The sequence below is a fragment of the Dryobates pubescens genome, chromosome 20 (assembly GCF_014839835.1).
Source record: "Dryobates pubescens isolate bDryPub1 chromosome 20, bDryPub1.pri, whole genome shotgun sequence".
In the NCBI taxonomy this organism is placed as follows: Eukaryota; Metazoa; Chordata; class Aves; order Piciformes; family Picidae; genus Dryobates; species Dryobates pubescens.
Window position 1 is genome coordinate 17110699 of NC_071631.1, and position 16802 is coordinate 17127500.

At 58.7% G+C, this 16802-nt stretch overlaps 2 protein-coding genes across 4 annotated transcripts; both read left to right on the forward strand.

Annotated features, from left to right (window-relative positions):
- Positions 1-293: 293 nt before the first annotated feature.
- Positions 294-4769, forward strand: TRIM65 (tripartite motif containing 65). The gene is made up of 6 exons (XM_054170622.1): positions 294-810; positions 1242-1337; positions 1408-1641; positions 2095-2266; positions 2596-2676; positions 3958-4769. The coding sequence occupies exons 1-6, from the start codon at positions 364-366 to the stop codon at positions 4488-4490; spliced, it is 1563 nt and encodes a 520-aa protein (XP_054026597.1). The 5' UTR covers positions 294-363; the 3' UTR covers positions 4491-4769.
- Positions 4770-7057: 2288 nt separating this feature from the next.
- On the forward strand, positions 7058-15245 carry TRIM47 (tripartite motif containing 47). Of its 3 annotated transcripts, none has more exons than XM_054170872.1 (7): positions 7058-7902; positions 9769-9864; positions 10418-10648; positions 11201-11396; positions 12077-12151; positions 13486-14107; positions 14813-15245. In XM_054170872.1, exons 1-7 carry the CDS (start codon positions 7093-7095, stop codon positions 14841-14843), a joined length of 2061 nt encoding a protein of 686 aa, XP_054026847.1. In that variant the 5' UTR covers positions 7058-7092; the 3' UTR covers positions 14844-15245. The 3 variants fall into 3 exon arrangements, with proteins under 3 accessions (XP_054026847.1, XP_054026848.1, XP_009896348.2); XM_054170873.1 differs by having other exon boundaries at positions 13486-14103; XM_009898046.2 differs by lacking the exon at positions 14813-15245 and having other exon boundaries at positions 13486-14607.
- The last annotated feature ends 1557 nt before the right edge of the window (positions 15246-16802 follow it).

Consider the following 16802-nt stretch of genomic DNA (forward strand, 5'->3'; position numbering starts at 1 on the left):
TGAACCCAGCCCTGGCAGAGGTGAGGATGGCAGGAAATTCCCTCAGGAACCTCAGCAGCTTCTGGCATCTGCCTGCCCGTGCTGCCTCTGCTGTGCCTCAGGGAGCAGTTCCAACCCTCCCTGTTCTTGCCACAGCCAGCACCTGGCACTGCCAGTGCGACCAAGGTGGGGCTTACTGGGTGCCCCTTTAAGAGCACGCCTGGCTCCCAGCCCTGGTCCGCCTCTGGGCTCGGCGTCGCCTCTGGGCTCGGCGTCACCTCTGGGCTCTTCCTCCTCTGCACGGCTGAGTTTCTGTTGAGTTCCTGTTGCCCTGGCGTCTTCCGCCGGGTCCTTGCCCTCATCCCGATCAGCGGCTCAGGCAGGATGGCACGGTCTGCCTCGGGGAAGCTGGAGGACAAACTGCAGTGCTCTATCTGCCTGGAGCTGTTCAGAGTGCCCGTGACCTTGCCGTGTGGGCACAACTTCTGCAAGTGCTGCATCAGCGACCACTGGCACAAGCAAGAGCAGGTGCCCGGCGGGGCCAAGAAGGGCTACAAGTGCCCCGAGTGCCGCAGGGACTTCGAGCAGCGCCCGGAGCTGGAGAAGAACATCACTCTGTGCACCGTGGTGGAGCTGGAACGGGCTGGCGAGGCACGAGTGCTGGGCCCGGAGAGGTGCGAGGGGGCCCACGGGGAGCTGTGCCCGCAGCACGGCCGCCCGCTGGAGCTCTACTGCCGGGACGAGCAGCGCTGCATCTGCTGCGCCTGCACCCTGCAGCAGTGCCAGCGGCACCGCAGGGTGCTCTGCGAGGAGGAGCACTCCGAAAAGCAGGTGGGGGCGATGGGTGGCAGGGCTGGGGCAAGGAGGGAGTGAGCAGGCGGAGTCGTGGCAGCTTGGGCACAGAGTGATATATCCCTTCCGCTGTCCTGCGCCCTGCCAGGGGGACGTGCTGTGCCTCTGTGTGCTAAGCTGGCGTGGGCTGTGGCCAGGGAGATGCCACCATCACTTGCCTGCTTCTTGAGGAGCCAGGCACTGGCAGAAGCAGCAGAGAGCAAACCCAGCAGCGCCGGATGAACGGTGCCGTTGTGTCTGTGCCTTCATGGCCGAAAGCAGCACAGGGCTTCACTGCCCGGTGACCTGGGCACAGACTCTTCCCAAGCCTCCTTCCCTGCAAGCCTTGCCCTGCAGCCCTGGGAGGGCTCCTGGGGGCAGGGCAGGCAGCAGCAGGCTGCACCACAGGATCTTGGTGCCTCCCTTTGCAGAATCAGTTGAAAGGGATCCTGCAAAAAGCCCAGGAGGAATCGCAGAGGATCGAGCAGGAGATGCGGGAGCTGGAGGAGCGAACGCACAGCATCAAGGTAACCTTGTGACCATGTGCTGGGCACAGGGATGGCAGCACGCTGGCTCTCATGGCTCTTTCTCATCCAGGATGCCTCTGAGAGACTCAGATCAGTGATTGTGGACAAATTCACTGTCCTGAGGAAAGCTCTGGAGGATTTCCAGTGGCAGACAACTGCCAGGATCGAGCAAGAGGAGTTAGCAGCACTGGGACGCATAGAGGAGAACTGGAATGTCCTGAAGGACTGCTCCGATGTGCTGGGCCAGCACAAGGAGAGGGCTCAGCATCTGCTGGCCTGTGCTGACCACAGGACCTTCCTCCAGGTACCATCCCAGTGCCATGTCTCTCTCCATGCCTGGGCACTGCCTCACACCCTTTTGGTGAGGGCAGCTGTGTGGTTGACTCCTCTCCCAGGGGGAGTATGTCCTCAGCGTGGCTCAGGGATGTGGTGAGACTGCAGGGAAGAGCTGCTTTCAGCTGGGGAGGCAGCTGCTGGATCGGAGCAGCTGTGTTGCCTGCAGGGCCATGGGGCAGCATCTTCCATCCCAAACCACTCAGAAAAGCACTTCCACCACCAGCAAAACACAAAGTCCTGTGCCACAGCCCCTCGGCTCCCTGCAGCCTCCTGCTCCCCTTTGGTCTGTCCCCTGACCCTGTACACCAGCTGCAGTAGACATTTGGGGGTGGTCCTGTCATCCCCTGGGGAGACACAGTGTGAGTGGATGGGATCTGGAGCTGCCCATCCTGCCCATGGGTGTCTGTGTGTCTGTCCACAGGAGTTCCACCAGCTCCCAGCCCTGGAGAGCCCAGAGGCACTGCTCCCTGTGGAGTGTGATCTGGACAGCATTGTGAAGCCCATCAATGAGATCCTTACCAACATCTCCAGGCTACTGCTGGTGGACCTTCCTGGCTCCGTGGCCCCCAGAGCCCCTGACCCTGCTGGCCAAGGTATCCCTTCTGCCCACACAGGGCCACTCCAAAATGCTCCAAGTCATCCTGAACCACAGCCTGTCCCATGTCACTGTGCTGGGGACATGGGTGCCAGGCACAGGGGACTGGGATGGTGACACACATCTGCTGGTCAGCATTTGGGTATTATTGGGGTGGGATGAGCTGGGTGGCTTCCCTGTGGCCCCTCCTGGCTGGCAAAGCTGAGCCACAGTGGCACATGCCTGCTCCCAGGCTTGGATATGATGGAATTCCTCCTCCCACTGAAGCCAGGAAGGACCCAAGTTTTGGGTGACATCACTCAAAATGTCTGTCCCCATGCTCCACAGGCCCGGTGCATCTCCCCAGGACAGCAATGAAGGTGGAGGCCTCTCTCCCCAAGTGCCAGCTCCGAGCTGAGCTCCTGAAGGGTGAGGAGCACATGGGGGTCTGGAGGGACAGCACCCCTCTGAGATGCCCAGAAGCAGAGATATCACCAAGCTGGGCTCTGCCCTGGGAGAAGGGTGGTCCTGGCTGTGGGGACAGGGGCTTCTTCCCTGGCTTTCCCAATCCCACTCCTTGAATTTGGAGTGGGGTGGTGTAAGGCTCGGATGGATGGGCTGGGGGACACTCAGGGTGATTAGCAGCACCAAGGAATGTTTTCTTGTGGAAACTGGGTCAGTCACTGCTCCAGCTCTTTCCCCATCTCCCTCCTCTCCTTTTCACCCACTTTGGGCATCTCACCCGGGCAGGAGTGCTGTGCCTGTTCCAAACATCCCATGTTTAGGCACAGCCTTTTCCTGCAGGCAGGCAACCTCAGCAGCTGGCAAGTGAGCACCTATGGGCATGTTGTGGGTGCCCCAGCCACCCCACACAGCACAGAACCAGTCCAGAGCCAAGCCCCATCCGTAGAGCCCTGCTTGTGGTCGTTGCTCTTTGTCTAAGGATCTCCATCCCCAGCACTCCCAGCCACAGTCCTTTCCCTCCCTGGGCCCATTCTACTCTAGTTCCTCAGGGATCTCCTCAATGCTCCTTTTCCTATCTGGGAAGAGGTTTGAATAACATGTAGGGCATGCTGATCACATCACTCTTGCCGGGGAGACAATCAATGCCTATGGGACCTGTGAGGATTCCTTCCAGCAGACCCCAAAAACCATTCTCAGGGTTATCAACAGGAGACAAAACCCAGTTCCTTATGGGTAGCAGGCATGAGCCCAGCATAGCTGGCCTGGCCAGGTGGTTGTGGGAGGAAGGTGAGATACTGGTGCTCAGTGAGTGCCCATAACAGGGTGAATAGCCACAGCCTGTGGAGGGGAGAGTGCTTCCCTGCAGTGCCACACTGGTGCTTGTTTGTCTCCCCCTCCCCACGCCCACCCTCCTATTTTTTGCTCCTGAAGCAAGCACACCTCTTCCCAAATGCCCCCAGAGCCACCCCTTCGAGCTGGGTTGTGCAAAGATGGTGTGAAGGGTCCACATCTTGGTGCCTCACCAGCTATTTCCGGGCTGTTTCTGCCCCTTCTAGCAGGCAGCTGGGCAGGTGTCACATCCCACCCGGCTCCCCTTCCCCGCCAGGCTTGCTGCAGCTCATTGCCTTCCGTTCTGGGAGCCAGCCCTGTGCGCCTGAGCCTCCTCACCGCTGCGGGGGGCTCCCACCAGGGCTGCCAAGTTCCCATGAGGCGTTTGAGCCTCACCTCTGCTGTTCCTCTTCCCAGACCATCGCAACCTGACCTTCGATCCAGAGACAGCCAACAAGTACCTGGAGCTGTCGAAGGGCCACCGGACAGCCAGGCACAGCCCCGGTGCTGTCTGCCGGCGCCAGGAGCAGGGACCCCGCTTCGAGCCCTGGCAGGTGCTGTGCACGCAGGCCTATGACCATGGCCACCACTACTGGGAGGTGGAGCTCTCCAGCCACTCTGTTGTCCTGGGGGTGACCTACCCCGGTCTCCCCTGGCGGCGGCAGCGGGGCCACAAGTTCAACATTGGGCTGGATGGGAGCTCGTGGGGGCTGCAGGTGCGGGAGGATTGTTACCTGGCCTGGCACAAGGGCCAGGAAGAGAAGATCCAGGAGCGGCTGTATAAGAACCTGGGGGTCAGGCTAGATTACACCAAAGGGCTTCTCTCCTTCTATGGCCTTGGGGAGAGGATGCAGCTCATCTACTCCTTCCACAGCATCTTCACCAAGCCCCTTTATCCTGTCTTTTGGCTGTGTGAGGGGCGAAAGGTGACGCTGTGCTGCAGGGACTGAGCTGGAGCTCTCTTAGCTGGGCTGCTGAGCCCCAGGCTGGTGCTGTAGCCACGCTGCAGCCAGGGGCTGTCTTGGTGGGAGTGGGACCCCGATGCCCAGGCAGGTGTGGGGTGAAGTATTTCACCAAGGCCTGAGGACAGGCATGCAGATTAACCCCCTCTGGTTTGCACAAGCAGACACCCTGCTGGTGGCACAAGTTCAGGCAGGGTGTGGTGGTTTTAGGCTATGCCTTTAAAATTTAGTTACAGATCTTGAGCAGAAAGGTAGAAAAATATAAAGAAATCACTCTTGGGGGTAAAAAAGGAGAAGAAAAGATCATTCCAAGCAAATTCATTGGATAAATACCTCAGGTGAGCTGTGCCATAAGAATTCTCTCCTCTTCTGATCTCTGCTGGTTTTGCTTTGCTTGGGAGAGATTAACCTGCTTGTCAGCTGGCCTTGGCTGAGCTGGTAAATCTAACCCACTGCTTCTCTCTTTGCTTCTCTCTCTCTTGGGACAGGGAGGTTGGGGGGGGAGGCAGTGGAGCAGGCTTCTCTGGTCTTTTGACCAGGGTGGGGATTGTGTTGTTTGCTAATTGTAAATACCTGTATAATGTTGTAAATCCAGTGTATTTTGTACACACTCATTGCATTCCAGTGCAGAGTGTAGATTTTGCTTGTAAATACAGCTTTCATTTGCTTCTGAGTTGGTCTGGCAAAGTTCATGCTGGGGAGGGGGGAACTTCAACCCAGCACACAGGGGAAGGCTGGTGGGGGAGGGCTGTGCCCTCCACGTGGGGATGAAGCCCCTGGTCACTGTGCATTCGTGGGTTCCTGACCCTGCAGACTGGGCAAGGGAAGAAGCATTGGCGTGGGCTGCCCAGGGAGGTGGTGGAGGTGTTCAAGAGGGGATTGGATGTGGCACTTGGTGCCATGGTTTAATCATGAGGGCTGTAGTGACAGGTTGGACTTAATGATCTTTGAGGTCTCTTCCAACCTTGGTGACTCTGATTCTCTGAATTGGGTTTTTCTTTTATCCCATCCTGGCCAAACCTCCCAAACCCAGAGAAGATTTGGGGTGAGGAGGACCCTGGAGAAAGGCACAAGCCATGAGGTACAGCTCTGTGTGCCCCCAGCCCCACATGCAGGCAGGTCCTGCTCCCCCAATCCCTTCTGCCTCTCCTGGATGTAGCAGAGCAATTTTTTGGGTGCTGCTGCAGTCACTCTTTGTATGAAGCTGCCTGGACTAATAAAGCTTTGATTGTCCTACTGGTTAGTGCAGTGCTGACAGCTGTTGGACCATGCAGCACTGGAGGTTTGGGGGGAGGGGGTGAGCTGGGTGCCCCTGCTCAAGCACCCATCCCTCCAAGGCCTCACCTTGCCCTTCTGTGCCCTCGTGGGGACCAGCCCCACGCAGTGACCACTTGGCAGCAGAGCTAGGAGGTGCCTGATTTACAGTGGTGATAAGGAAATCTGGTTTCCTACAGCTCTGCCCCGAGGCTGAGAAAATCCAAAGCTTTGACTGAAGCTTTTCCAAGGGTGAGGCTGCAGGCATCTGCCCCCTGCCCTGGGGGGATGCTGGTGAGGATTAATGGGGCAAACCTGGGCACCGTGTTCAAAGGTGCAGGCAAATGCGTGGGGGATGAATCATGTCAGCTTGTGTCCTTTGGGGAAAAAAAGGCTTGGAAGGATCAATCCCAGTCCTCAAGGACAAATGAGATCTGCCTTGCCATGCTTCCTCCTTCACTCTGCACCTCCCAGCCCTGTCCTTGGGTGGGACCTTGGGCCAGCATGGACCTGGGAACTTATCCAAGCCAAAAATGGTCTGTGTACCCTGCACAGGAGATTCTATGTTTACCAGGCAGCTCCTCATACTGAGAGCACTTCGGTGTCTTCACAACCCCATGCAGAAGCCTGTTGGCTCCTGTTGGGCTCCAGAAGAGGAGGGGGTAGGGACTGAGCCAGGACCTGGGCACTGCAGCCCTTCTGGGCCATGGGAACAGCTGGCACAGGTCCATGGGGCTGAGAGCTGGCAGGAAAGCATCTACACCTCTGTACTTTGGTTCGGGTCCCTCCGTGTTGCCCCAGGGTGGGGAGCAGTTCCTGGGAGAGCAGTGGGGTAGTAACAGGTTGTGAGGCAGCAGATTTCTGCGGGCAGGGGCTGCTCGTCAGGGGCATCAGACTCCCGGGAGGGAAATTGAAAAGGGCTGGCAACAGCTTCTCTGGGCAGGAAATTGGTGGTAGTGGGGGGGTTCAACAGGTAACTGGTGTCAGGGAGGGTCCAAATGTCAGTGAGGCCGATACTTCGGGAGGCAGGAGGCGCTGGGTGGGAGGTAGAACATCCACAGCAGGGCGGCACCCCCCCGGGGGGCAGCAGATACCGAGGAGAGGGACCAGGGCTCTGCTGAGATTCCCCTTCAAGGTGGTGGATGATTGGGGACCAGGTCCCTGGGGTGGCAGAGGTAGGAATTTCAAGACTCCCCCGCCACGGGAGGCAGCTGCGGAGAGCGGCGCCCCGGGCTCGGCGGGGCGGGGCGGGCAGGCGGGGCGCGGTAGCCGCCCGCCTCTTTCCGGGGCTGGGACGGGAGCGGGCAGCGGGGCCGGCTGGTCGGGGCGCTCAGGGATGGAGACCGCGCCCGGGAGCGCCCCGTTCTCCTCCTCCTCCTCCTCCTCCGCCGCCGCCGCGGCAGCAGCGTTGCGGCTGGCGCTGGCGGCTCCGGGGCTGCCCGACGGTCCCTTCGGCTGTCCCATCTGTCTCGATCTTCTGAAGGACCCGGTGACGGTACCGTGCGGACACAACTTCTGCCAGGGGTGCCTGGGGGCGCTCCGCCAGCGGACGGGCCCCCCCGACGGCAGCGGCGGAGCGGGCGGGGCCGCCCGTTGCCCGCTGTGCCAGGAGCCCGTCCCCGCAGCCTTGAGGCTCCGCAAGAACCGCGCCCTCTGCGAGGTGCTGCCGCTGCTGGCGGCCGCTGCCGCCGCCGCCGGGGCAGCCCCTGCATCCCCCGCATCCCCTACGGCTCCCCCACCTCCGCCCTCATCTCCCCCATCCCCAGCCGTAGGGTTCCCCATGGCACCGGGAGCCGAGGAGGAGGATGCGGCGGGGGAGGAAGGAGCGGCAGGGGAGGAAGGAGCGGCGGTGCTGTGCGACGTGTGCCCGGCGGGGTCGCGGGTGGCCGCGGTGCGATCGTGCCTGGTCTGTTTGGCCTCTTTCTGCGGTGCCCATCTGGAGCCCCACCGCCGGGCCCCAGCCTTCCGCACCCACCGCCTGGTAGCCCCTCTGCGGCGGCTGGAGGAGGGGCTGTGCCCCCGCCACCTCCAGCCCCTCGACGCTTTCTGCCGCACCGAGCAGACCTGCGTCTGTGCCCGCTGCCGCGCCCACGAGCATAGCGCCCACGACGTGGTGCCCCTCGAGAAGGAGCGGGAGCACAAGGAGGTGCGTGGGGAGGGGTGTCGGGGGGTTGTGGGGGTCCTCACGCGGGCATGGACCCGGCAGGGGCTGTGCTGGGTGAGGAGGGATGGGACAGTCTGGATGGGGAGGGTGCTGCACTCCTGTTCCCCATGCGGGACCTCATGTGGGCATGGGGGTGTCCCTATGGAGTGCGGTGCCAGCGGGGCATCTCGGGCAGGGCGAGATGCAGCACCCAGGGAGGGGTCCATGCTGCACCCACATCCCCACAGGGGATCTAATCCCCACGTGGGAGGATGCCCTGTGTGGGGTGGGTGCCGCAGCCCTGTCCCTGCAGGGGACCCCACCCTGGCATAGAAGGACAGAGTGCTGAGCGATCTGGGCACCCTAGGGTTGGGTCAGCCAGGGGCAGGCATTAGGGGCAGACCTGCTGCCATTCAGCCTGTGGGGTTTGGTTCCATGGTGGGGCCAAACTGGCAGTCTGTGTGGGTGTGGGGCTGGGCAGGAGGGTGCTTGGGGCACCCTCAGTGGCTGCCCAGGCAGTCACTGGGCACCGGTCTGCTCCATCTGGTTCCCACAGCCTCTCCACGGCGGTTTCGCTCCGCGCCCTGGCAGCCTGCCCAGGCAGTGCTCCCTCTCCAGCAGCCCTTTGTGTCCCAGGCTTTTGGCACCGGGCACTTTTCCGTCATCCCATCCCCATTTGTGGCTGAGTCACCTCCCACATCCTCACCCACCAGCCTCCTGGGGAGCTGGGGGTCTGAGCCTGGCATGGGGCTGCCTTCCTGGGCATTGCTGCCTCGAGTCCATGGGGCCTCTGCAGGGATGGGATCGTGGCATGGTGGCAGCCCCCCCAGCTTAGCATGAGGCATCTGGAGACCTTGACAGAGAGGCTTTTTCCAGGGGAGAGCCTGGTGGCTGCAGACATCCTGGCAGGGAGCACAGTGGCAGCCCCGAGCCAGCTCCCACTCCCTCAAAGGCTCTCAGGGCTGCAGGAAAACCCTTTTGCTGCCGTTGTTAGTCATCAGGTGCCTTAAAATAGCAGAGTGATCCCAGCAGCCCGTGATCCCAGCCTGTGAGCCCAGCCCCGAGGAGCTGTCAGGCCTCGACAGGCTCTGCTTAACATCACCTGCAGGGCCTCTGCAGCCACTCTCCGCCACCACCCTCACACAGAGGGGTGGGAAGGGTAGGTGAGGAAAAGGCCTGTCCCCCCCTTAAATAGGCACAAGTGCCACAAGGGGCTGGGGTCTGAGCATCGGTGGGGGACAGAAGCTGCCCCAGCTGGGAAGAGCAAAGCCCTCCTGGCTCCCCAGGGCCCCATGCTGGTGATGGGCAATGGCTGGTGCTAACAATAGCCCCTCAGGAAGCGCCGCCTTGGGACGGTGCTTCCTCTGCAGCCAGGCAGCAGCACCCTGTGCTCCCCAGCTGCTTTGCTTTGCTCCCGACCAGAAACCTGCAGAGAACTTGGTGCTGTGTTTCTGAGTGCTCTGGGTCTGCCTTTCAGCTCCTGCACCAGTCCCAGGCAGCTTTTCCCCAGCTTTGGGATCCCCACTAGGAGCAGACGACTGTGCTTGCTGCGGTCCCTACACAATGGTTTTGCTTTCAGAATCCTGTTTTGTTTGGCTTCCACTGGGATTAGGGTGGAGAACATGGAGCTGAGCATGACCCTTTGCAGCCTGGCTGCTCCTTTAGTTTTCCAGGTTGGATGTTGCAGAGGAGGAGCACAGGAAATCTCATACTTCCCCTTGCACTCTTCACCCAAAGCCTGATAGCAAGGTCACGGTCAGAGAAGGGGCTGTGGGTTGAACTTAGGGAGAAACAAGGTCCCCACCACACCTCCCTGCCACTGGGATCAGGGTGTGAGCAGAGCTCAGTGTTTGTCTCTGGTGTCTGCAGGCCCAACAAGCCAAATTCATCAGTGATGTGGACAACGAGCTGGGGGAGCTGGCAGTCACCATTGCCCAGGCCAAGAAGATGGTGGAGCTCATTAAGGTGACTCTCTGATGGCTTTACTCCATTAGTGTGGCTCTTCTGGGCTGGGGAGCAGAGGAGAAGGGGCTGTGAGCTTTTGGGGTTCATGGGGTGCAGAGGTGGTGCTCACAGGGGAGCAAGCTTAGCGTACAACACTGGTGACCCTGGCAAAGATCCCTGAGGATTCTTGTTTCTCATCCCTGCTATTCCTCATGGCATCTCAGGTTGCTTTTGTTTGCAACCTGAGAGGAGGAAAGGTCTATGCCAAGTCATCTGCTGGCCCTTGCACCTTCTCCCCCTGGTTTCAAGGGGGTTTGGTCCCCTTTGGCCCTTGTGCAATCATGTCACCTCACTGCTTGAGGGTGCAAGGTGTGGGGGAGCAGTAAGTGGCCATGTTCAGCCAGGTGCCTTTACACTTGGGTTGTAAAGTGCTCTGAGCTCTTGGGGGAAAGGGGTTACAGGGGGTCAGGGGGCCCCCACAGAGCTGAGGGCTGGGTGCTGGGCAGGGAACAAGGGTGCTCTCCAACACCCTCACCTGCAGAAGTGACCCTGACCCCTGTCTCCCTGCACTTAGAGTGCTGCCACAAAGGAGAAAGAAAAGGTTGAGAAGCTGTTTGCAGAAGCCTATGAGGCCCTGGCGACTTTCCAGAAGGAGGTGGCTGGTTTCATCGAGGATGGGGAGCGCTCCATGCTGGGGGAGGCTGAGGCAAACCTCCACTGGAAGGAGGAGAGACAAACCAAGCTGGCCCAGTGCAAGCAAAACCTGGAGAACGTCCCCAGCACTGACACCATCTACTTCCTCCAGGTGGGTCAGGGGAGGAGAAGGAGCTGACAGTATTGCCTGTTGCAGTTTTGTCCTGGCTTATGTGGAGCAGGGTGCCAGGAGCCCTGGGATGCAGAATCTCACTCCTGCTGGCACAGTCCCCTCTACTCCCCACTCCTGTGGAGACCATGCAGCCAAGTTTCTCCTCCACCTCCTTCCTGGCTGTGACTCAGGAGAAGCTGATGTGCTGCCCAAGCTGGGAACTGATGTGAAAGGGGCAGAGAGCAAGTGGCTGAGGTGCCTCACTGCCCCTGCCTGGCATCCCCTTCCCCCTGAATGCCTAGCAAGACGAGATCTTTTTGTGAGGAGGTGCTGCATGGGAGGTGGGCATGGTCTGGGGCCAGGTTTGAAAGGGAGTGAAGAGAAGGTGCCAGGAACGCGTGGCCGGGAAAGTGTTCTCCTCCCTTCTGTCTGTCCTTGGGCCAAGCCCTGCGAGCTGCCAGCTCCCAATCCTCCGGGGCAGGGTGGGGCTGCGGAACAAGAGACAACTTTGGCTTGTTTGAAGCCTCCTGAAACTTTGTCTTTTTGGCTCAGGAATTTCAGGCCTTAAAAGTAGCCATGGAAGAAAACCTCTGCCCGGCCCTGAGCTTCCAGAGCGAGCTGAACTTCACCAAATGCACCAAAGCCGTGGGCACAGTGAAGGACGTGCTGGCTGCTGCCTGCAAAACCCAGTGGGACCTCTTGCAGGGGAAAGGAGTGGATGGGCTGAGTTTCCCAGAGACAGAGAAAGGTTTGTGTGTCACCCAGCCCCTCTGCCTGGAGGTTGTCCTCCGTCCTCCCCGCATGGCTGGGGAGATGCCTCCAGGCTGGGTGGCTCCCGTGAGAGCTGGCCCCGCTCGCCGCTGCCCCGGCGCAGTTGTGCTGCACGTTGCACAATCCCTGCCGGAGCTGACGCCTTGGCCTTGAGGTTTTATGCATTTTTCCACGGAGACCAGAGCCTGGAGAGGCAACAAACAGCCTGGGAGTTAGGCAGGGCCCTGTGGGAGGGAGCAAAGTGGCCAGTGTGGCCTCCCATGAAAGAGGACTCTTTCTTCCGAGGACAGATGATCCTCTTCATAGGGCAGGCTGTGCTGTCTCAAACCTGCCAGGGTTAGGAAGCCACCGTGGCAGCTTCCTCCCACACTCTCATTTTGCCTCTCCTCTCCTCTCTTCCATTTTTTTGGATGTGTGTGTGAATTGTAGTCAGTTCCTTGTCCCCCCCCCCGTCCTGCTCATCTTCATGGGGTGGCAAAAGTGGCATCTGTCCTTCCCCGTGTCTGAGCTGGCAGGGCTGTGCAGGGGGATGCTGGCTGGGGCTCAGGGGCTGCAGGGTACCATGGGGGAGCCGGGCAGTGGGTGATGATGCTCCGGTAACACCCACGTGTGTGGTTTCTTTGCTGATGCCGACCCCTTCTGCCCCTGTCTCTGCAGGGCTGTCCAAGTCCCCATCTCCAGACAAGTCAAACAACCCTGCCTGCCTGGAGAGCCGTGATTACTTCCTGAAATGTAAGTCCGGGGCTCCTGCTTTGGCAGATGTTGCTAAGGTCAGTTTCTCCCTCTTTCCCGGCTGGCTGGCGCTGGTCCCAAGCCCACCAGCCCATGGCTGGCAGAAGCACTGCTGCCACCAGAGGAAATATTGCTCAGCTAGTGAGGAAGCCTCCTTGCTTTCCTGACAATGGTCACAGGCTGTTTAGGTGATAGTTTTTTCCCTTCTCTTGGTCCTGCCAGACCAGCTGCCAGCAGGGCTGCAGGCGTGCTGTGTAGCTCCTGCTGCCTTCCAGCCCTTGATGACTTGGATCCCCCATGCAATCAGATTCCCAGTTTGTGCATCTGCCTTGTTTGCTGCCGAGCAGTGACCTGGTGAGGGGCAGCAGCAGCAAGCAGGGGGATAATTCCATGGCTGACCAGACACAGTGGGGCAGAAAGGGCCGAGGCTTGAGGGTGCAGGGCTGGGTTTGGGCTCCAACACCCCACACATCCCCCCACAGCCTTACAGGGGATGTGAGGTCACCCACTGAGATGTCCACAGGGGACAAGATCTGCCATGGGAGCCAGAGCTACAACACAATCAGCAGCGGCACATCTCCAGGGCTGCTCCTGCTGGGCATCTGATCTGTCCATCGGTGGTTCTCACATGGCCCTGTGTGCCTCTGCTTCAGTGGGAGCTGCAGGGCAACAAGAGCTGACCACAGGAGCAGGTGATGGGCCTGGCTGTTGTCCTGTCTTCTTGGGCTCCTTCCCTGCTGTTTTTGCCTGTGGTTGCCCGAAACCCACTTTTATACTGAACATTTCCAGTGCCACTCTGCAGGTGGATTCTCTGATGTCTGGTATCATGATTAAGCTTATTGAGTAGCCCCTCTGCTCCCTCTCCTCTGCCTGGTTGCTTGTATTCATCCTGCTTTTGGGAGTATCAACTCTTCCAGCCCCACAGCTCATCAGATGAAACTGGCTGTGGGATCACCAAGAGAACAGACAGAAAGCTGGAGCAGAAGATAAGAGTGGGGAGGGCTGGCATCTCATCTCCCAGTTAACAAGCAATAGGGCAAGAGAAAACGGCCTCAAGTTGCACCATGGGAGGTTTGGGTTGGATATTAGGAAAAATATCTTCCCCAAAAGTGTTGTCAAGCCCTGGAACAGGCTGCCCAGAGCAGTGGTGGAGTCACCATCCCTGGTGGGACTGAAAAGCTGTGTAGCTGTGGTGCTGAGAGACATGGCTTAGCGGTGGACTTGTCAGTGCCGGGCTGATGATCTTAAAGCCCTTTCCCGACCTGAATGATTCTATTCTATGATCTCCGCCTGTTTCCCTCCTCCTCCTCACGTCTCCTTCTTGCCCCACACAGTTGCCTTCATCATTGACCTGGACAGTGACACGGCTGACAAGTTCATCCAGCTGTTTGGCACCAAAGGGGCCAAGCGGGTGCTGTGCCCCATCCCCTACCCGAAGAGCCCGACCCGCTTCGTCAACTGCGAGCAGGTGCTGGGGATGAACCTCATGAACCGAGGCAACTACTACTGGGAGGTGGAGCTCATTGATGGCTGGGTCAGCATAGGTGTCATCACCGAGGACTTTGACCCCTTGGAGCCCTACAACCGGGGGCGGCTGGGGCGCAACGAGAAGTCCTGCTGCCTGCAGTGGAACGGCCAGAACTACGTGGCCTGGTTTGGTGGCTTCGAGTCTGTCATCCAGCAGCCCTTTTTCCACACCATCGGGGTCTTCCTGGAGTACTCTGAGAAGGCCCTGACCTTCTACGGAGTCAAGGACTCCAAGATGACCTGCCTGCAGCAGCTCAAGGTCTCCCCTTTTGCCAAGGGCCAGTTTGACCCTTTCCAGAACAAGATCAACCAGCAGTTTGCCTCTCTTTTCCTGTGCAAGCTGAAACCAGCCTTCTTCCTGGAGAGCGTCGATGCCCACCTGCAGATCGGGCCGCTGAAGAAAGATTGTGTCTCGGTGCTAAAGCGTAGGTAACCACCCTGAGAGCGGGAGCACGGCGGGGGGCACTCAGAAGACTCTCTCCTGCAATCTGCTGTCGCCATCCCAGCTTCTCTTTGGTAGCTTTGCAGTCCTCTGTGGCACCCCTCCCTCCTCGCTCTGCGCTGTTGGTGACCCAAGGGTGGATGAAGCTGCCTGGCGGGCAGAGCCGTGGGCTGGGAGCCAGGAGGGAGATGGATCCAAATGCCAGCTCTGCTGCTGGGCTGCTGAGAGAGCTTGGGCGAGTCTCTGTGCTGCTGCCTGCCCCTCAGTTTCCCTTTCTGGACATCAGGGACTGTGCTGCAGCCTTTCTTGGTAAAGTGCATCGCTCAGGAGAAGTGCCCTGCACATCTGAAGCTGGGTCTTGGCCAGCTGCCGGGCTACCCGGTCCCTTGCCTTAATATCTGCTCACACTGCCCTGGTGACTTGCACAGAACCTCTGCTTTGTGCCTTATCTCAGTCTCTGTGTCTCTGCTGCTTCTTTAAGTGCTGCCTTATCGACACCTTCCACACACATCCTCACCAAGTGCCTTTGAAGCAGCAAGCCCAGCCCTGACTGGGCAAACCCCCAAAGCACGTGCGATCACTTTACCTGGTTGTGCCTTTGCTGTGTGTGGGTGATAGGGGTGGGTGGGGTGCAGAGGAGCCCTGCTGGGTGCAGGGGTGGTGCTGCAGTGACACAGTACCTCTCCTTGCAGGGCTGACCACGCATTAGCGCAGCAAACATGAAACAAGGACCTTTGCCCTCCCTCGCACTGCTGCCGGTGGGTATTTACGGCCAAGGATCTTTGGGAAGAGTCTGTGTTGGAGCACCGTGGCCATGGGATTGCTCTCCATCACAGCTGGGAAAGGGGAGAAACCTCCTGCCAAGGAGCAGCTGCACCATTCCTGCCCTGAGACGGCAAAGAGAGCAGCACAGAACACTTTGGGGGATGTGCCTTCAGCAAACACATTCCTGGGGAACTGCTTTACTAAAGCTTTGCAGCCAAATTTCCCCTGCTGTGTTTTGATGACTCTGCTTGGTTTTAGGGGTATTTTAGTACTGTTGAAATCCCTACTCTTGAAGTACCCTGGGCACACTTGAGCTGCAAATGTACCCCTTAGCTTACAGAGGGTTTTTTTAAGTGACATAAAGGTTCTGTGAGTATGTCCCAGGGGCAAGTGGTCTGTTTGAGGGGCAGTTAGGAGCATGTCAACAAAATGTGCAGCATCAGCCAGGTGTTCAATGACCCTTTAGACTGACAGTAAATAGGTGTGGTGCTGAGTGGCATGGTCTAGTGGTGACCTGGCAGTGCTGGCTTAAAACAGTTGGACTGGATGGTCTTAAAGGTCTCTTTCAACCAAAATGCTAGATTCTGAGATTTGAAAAAGTACTCTCAAACAAGTGTCCCCTCCCAGGAAAGTGGAAACTTGAGGCTGAGAGCCAAAAATGCACAGCTCATGTGTCCTAGGGGAGCTTTTCCAGAAGCAAAACACAGCCCCTGTGCCTGGGAGGACGCATAGAGCAGCCCCTGTGCCTGGGAGGACGCACAGAGCAGCCCCTGTGCCTGGGAGGATGCACAGAGCAGCCCCTGTCTCAGCACAGTGTGCCTTTCCACAAGTTTATTTTTGCTGGGATTAGTTTGCTACCTAACCCCCACCCCCACCCCCAGCTTGCTTCACAGAATCACAATGCTGTATAATATATACCTAGAGAGAAAATAGATTGGGTTGGATTCTTTCCTGGTGTGACTGAGTCAGTGATGACGTATCGACCGTTAAACAGGGATGGAAAATGGTCTGTTTAGCTAAATATTATATATATATATATATATTCCCTAAAGGATAAGCTGGAAATCAGAGTGGTATATTCAAGGGAAGCCAAGGGAAAAAGTGAATCGAAAAGGCAGTCACAAAGCTGAGAGGTTCGAACTTAAAGCCACGTTTACATGAACACTGAGGCTCGCAGAGCTCCTTTACTGTAACTCCTCTGTCAGTGCTGCCAAGAGGTGCAGGTTCTCAGCATCAGCCACGGCTGTGGACTCCTGTTGGAGAGGTTGTGAAGGGTCCAAATGCAGCCGCCCCCTACCCGGGGTGGGGCCGATGAGTCGGTCTGGGAGGGGGACCGCTGGCATGTGTCTGCAAATCACTCCTCCTCCTCCTCCGCATGCAGCAACTCCTAAAATACTGCCGGCAATGGGAAAAGGAGAGGTAGGGCTTGAAATCTTGAGATGAAATCTTGGCCTTTCCCAGCTAGCGGGAATGCTGCCCGGACTTCTGTCCAGATGGGAATTCGCTCGCTGTGTCCTCAGCTCCTACCTCAAAACCGCTTCGCTTGGCTCTCGCCGGTCGCTCTCCTGCAGCGCTCGGCGCTTGCGGGCGGTGTCAGCAGGGACGGGGTGCAGGCGGCGCTGCTGTCTTGCTGATGCTGCTAGCAGAAAGGCCTGACCAGATCAGAAAAGCAGAGCTGTACAACGGCCCCCGCACGGTCACGTCCCGAGAGGATGAGGAAGGGTCATCTTGATGTCTGCTGTATGTCAGCAGGAAGAGATCTCACATGCAGGCTGCCATCTCGGCACTGAATCTCATTTATCCAGGCAGAACTCCTGCCGCTCACAGCCAGGAGCTCTGCCAGAGTAAATACAGCAGCTCTGGGCCTCTGCCCCATTTCATTCCACTGTAGGCGGATTGATTGCCCCATCCCTCCCT

Coding starts and splice junctions, on each gene's coding strand:
- TRIM47 (XM_054170872.1), top strand. CDS start 7,093: ATGGAGACCGCGCCCGGGAGCGCCCCGTTCTCCTCCTCCTCCTCCTCC. Junction 7,903..9,768: donor AGGAGCGGGAGCACAAGGAG/GTGCGTGGGGAG, acceptor TGGTGTCTGCAG/GCCCAACAAGCCAAATTCAT. Junction 10,649..11,200: donor ACACCATCTACTTCCTCCAG/GTGGGTCAGGGG, acceptor TTTTTGGCTCAG/GAATTTCAGGCCTTAAAAGT.
- TRIM65 (XM_054170622.1), top strand. CDS start 364: ATGGCACGGTCTGCCTCGGGGAAGCTGGAGGACAAACTGCAGTGCTCT. Junction 811..1,241: donor AGGAGCACTCCGAAAAGCAG/GTGGGGGCGATG, acceptor CTCCCTTTGCAG/AATCAGTTGAAAGGGATCCT. Junction 1,338..1,407: donor AGCGAACGCACAGCATCAAG/GTAACCTTGTGA, acceptor TTTCTCATCCAG/GATGCCTCTGAGAGACTCAG.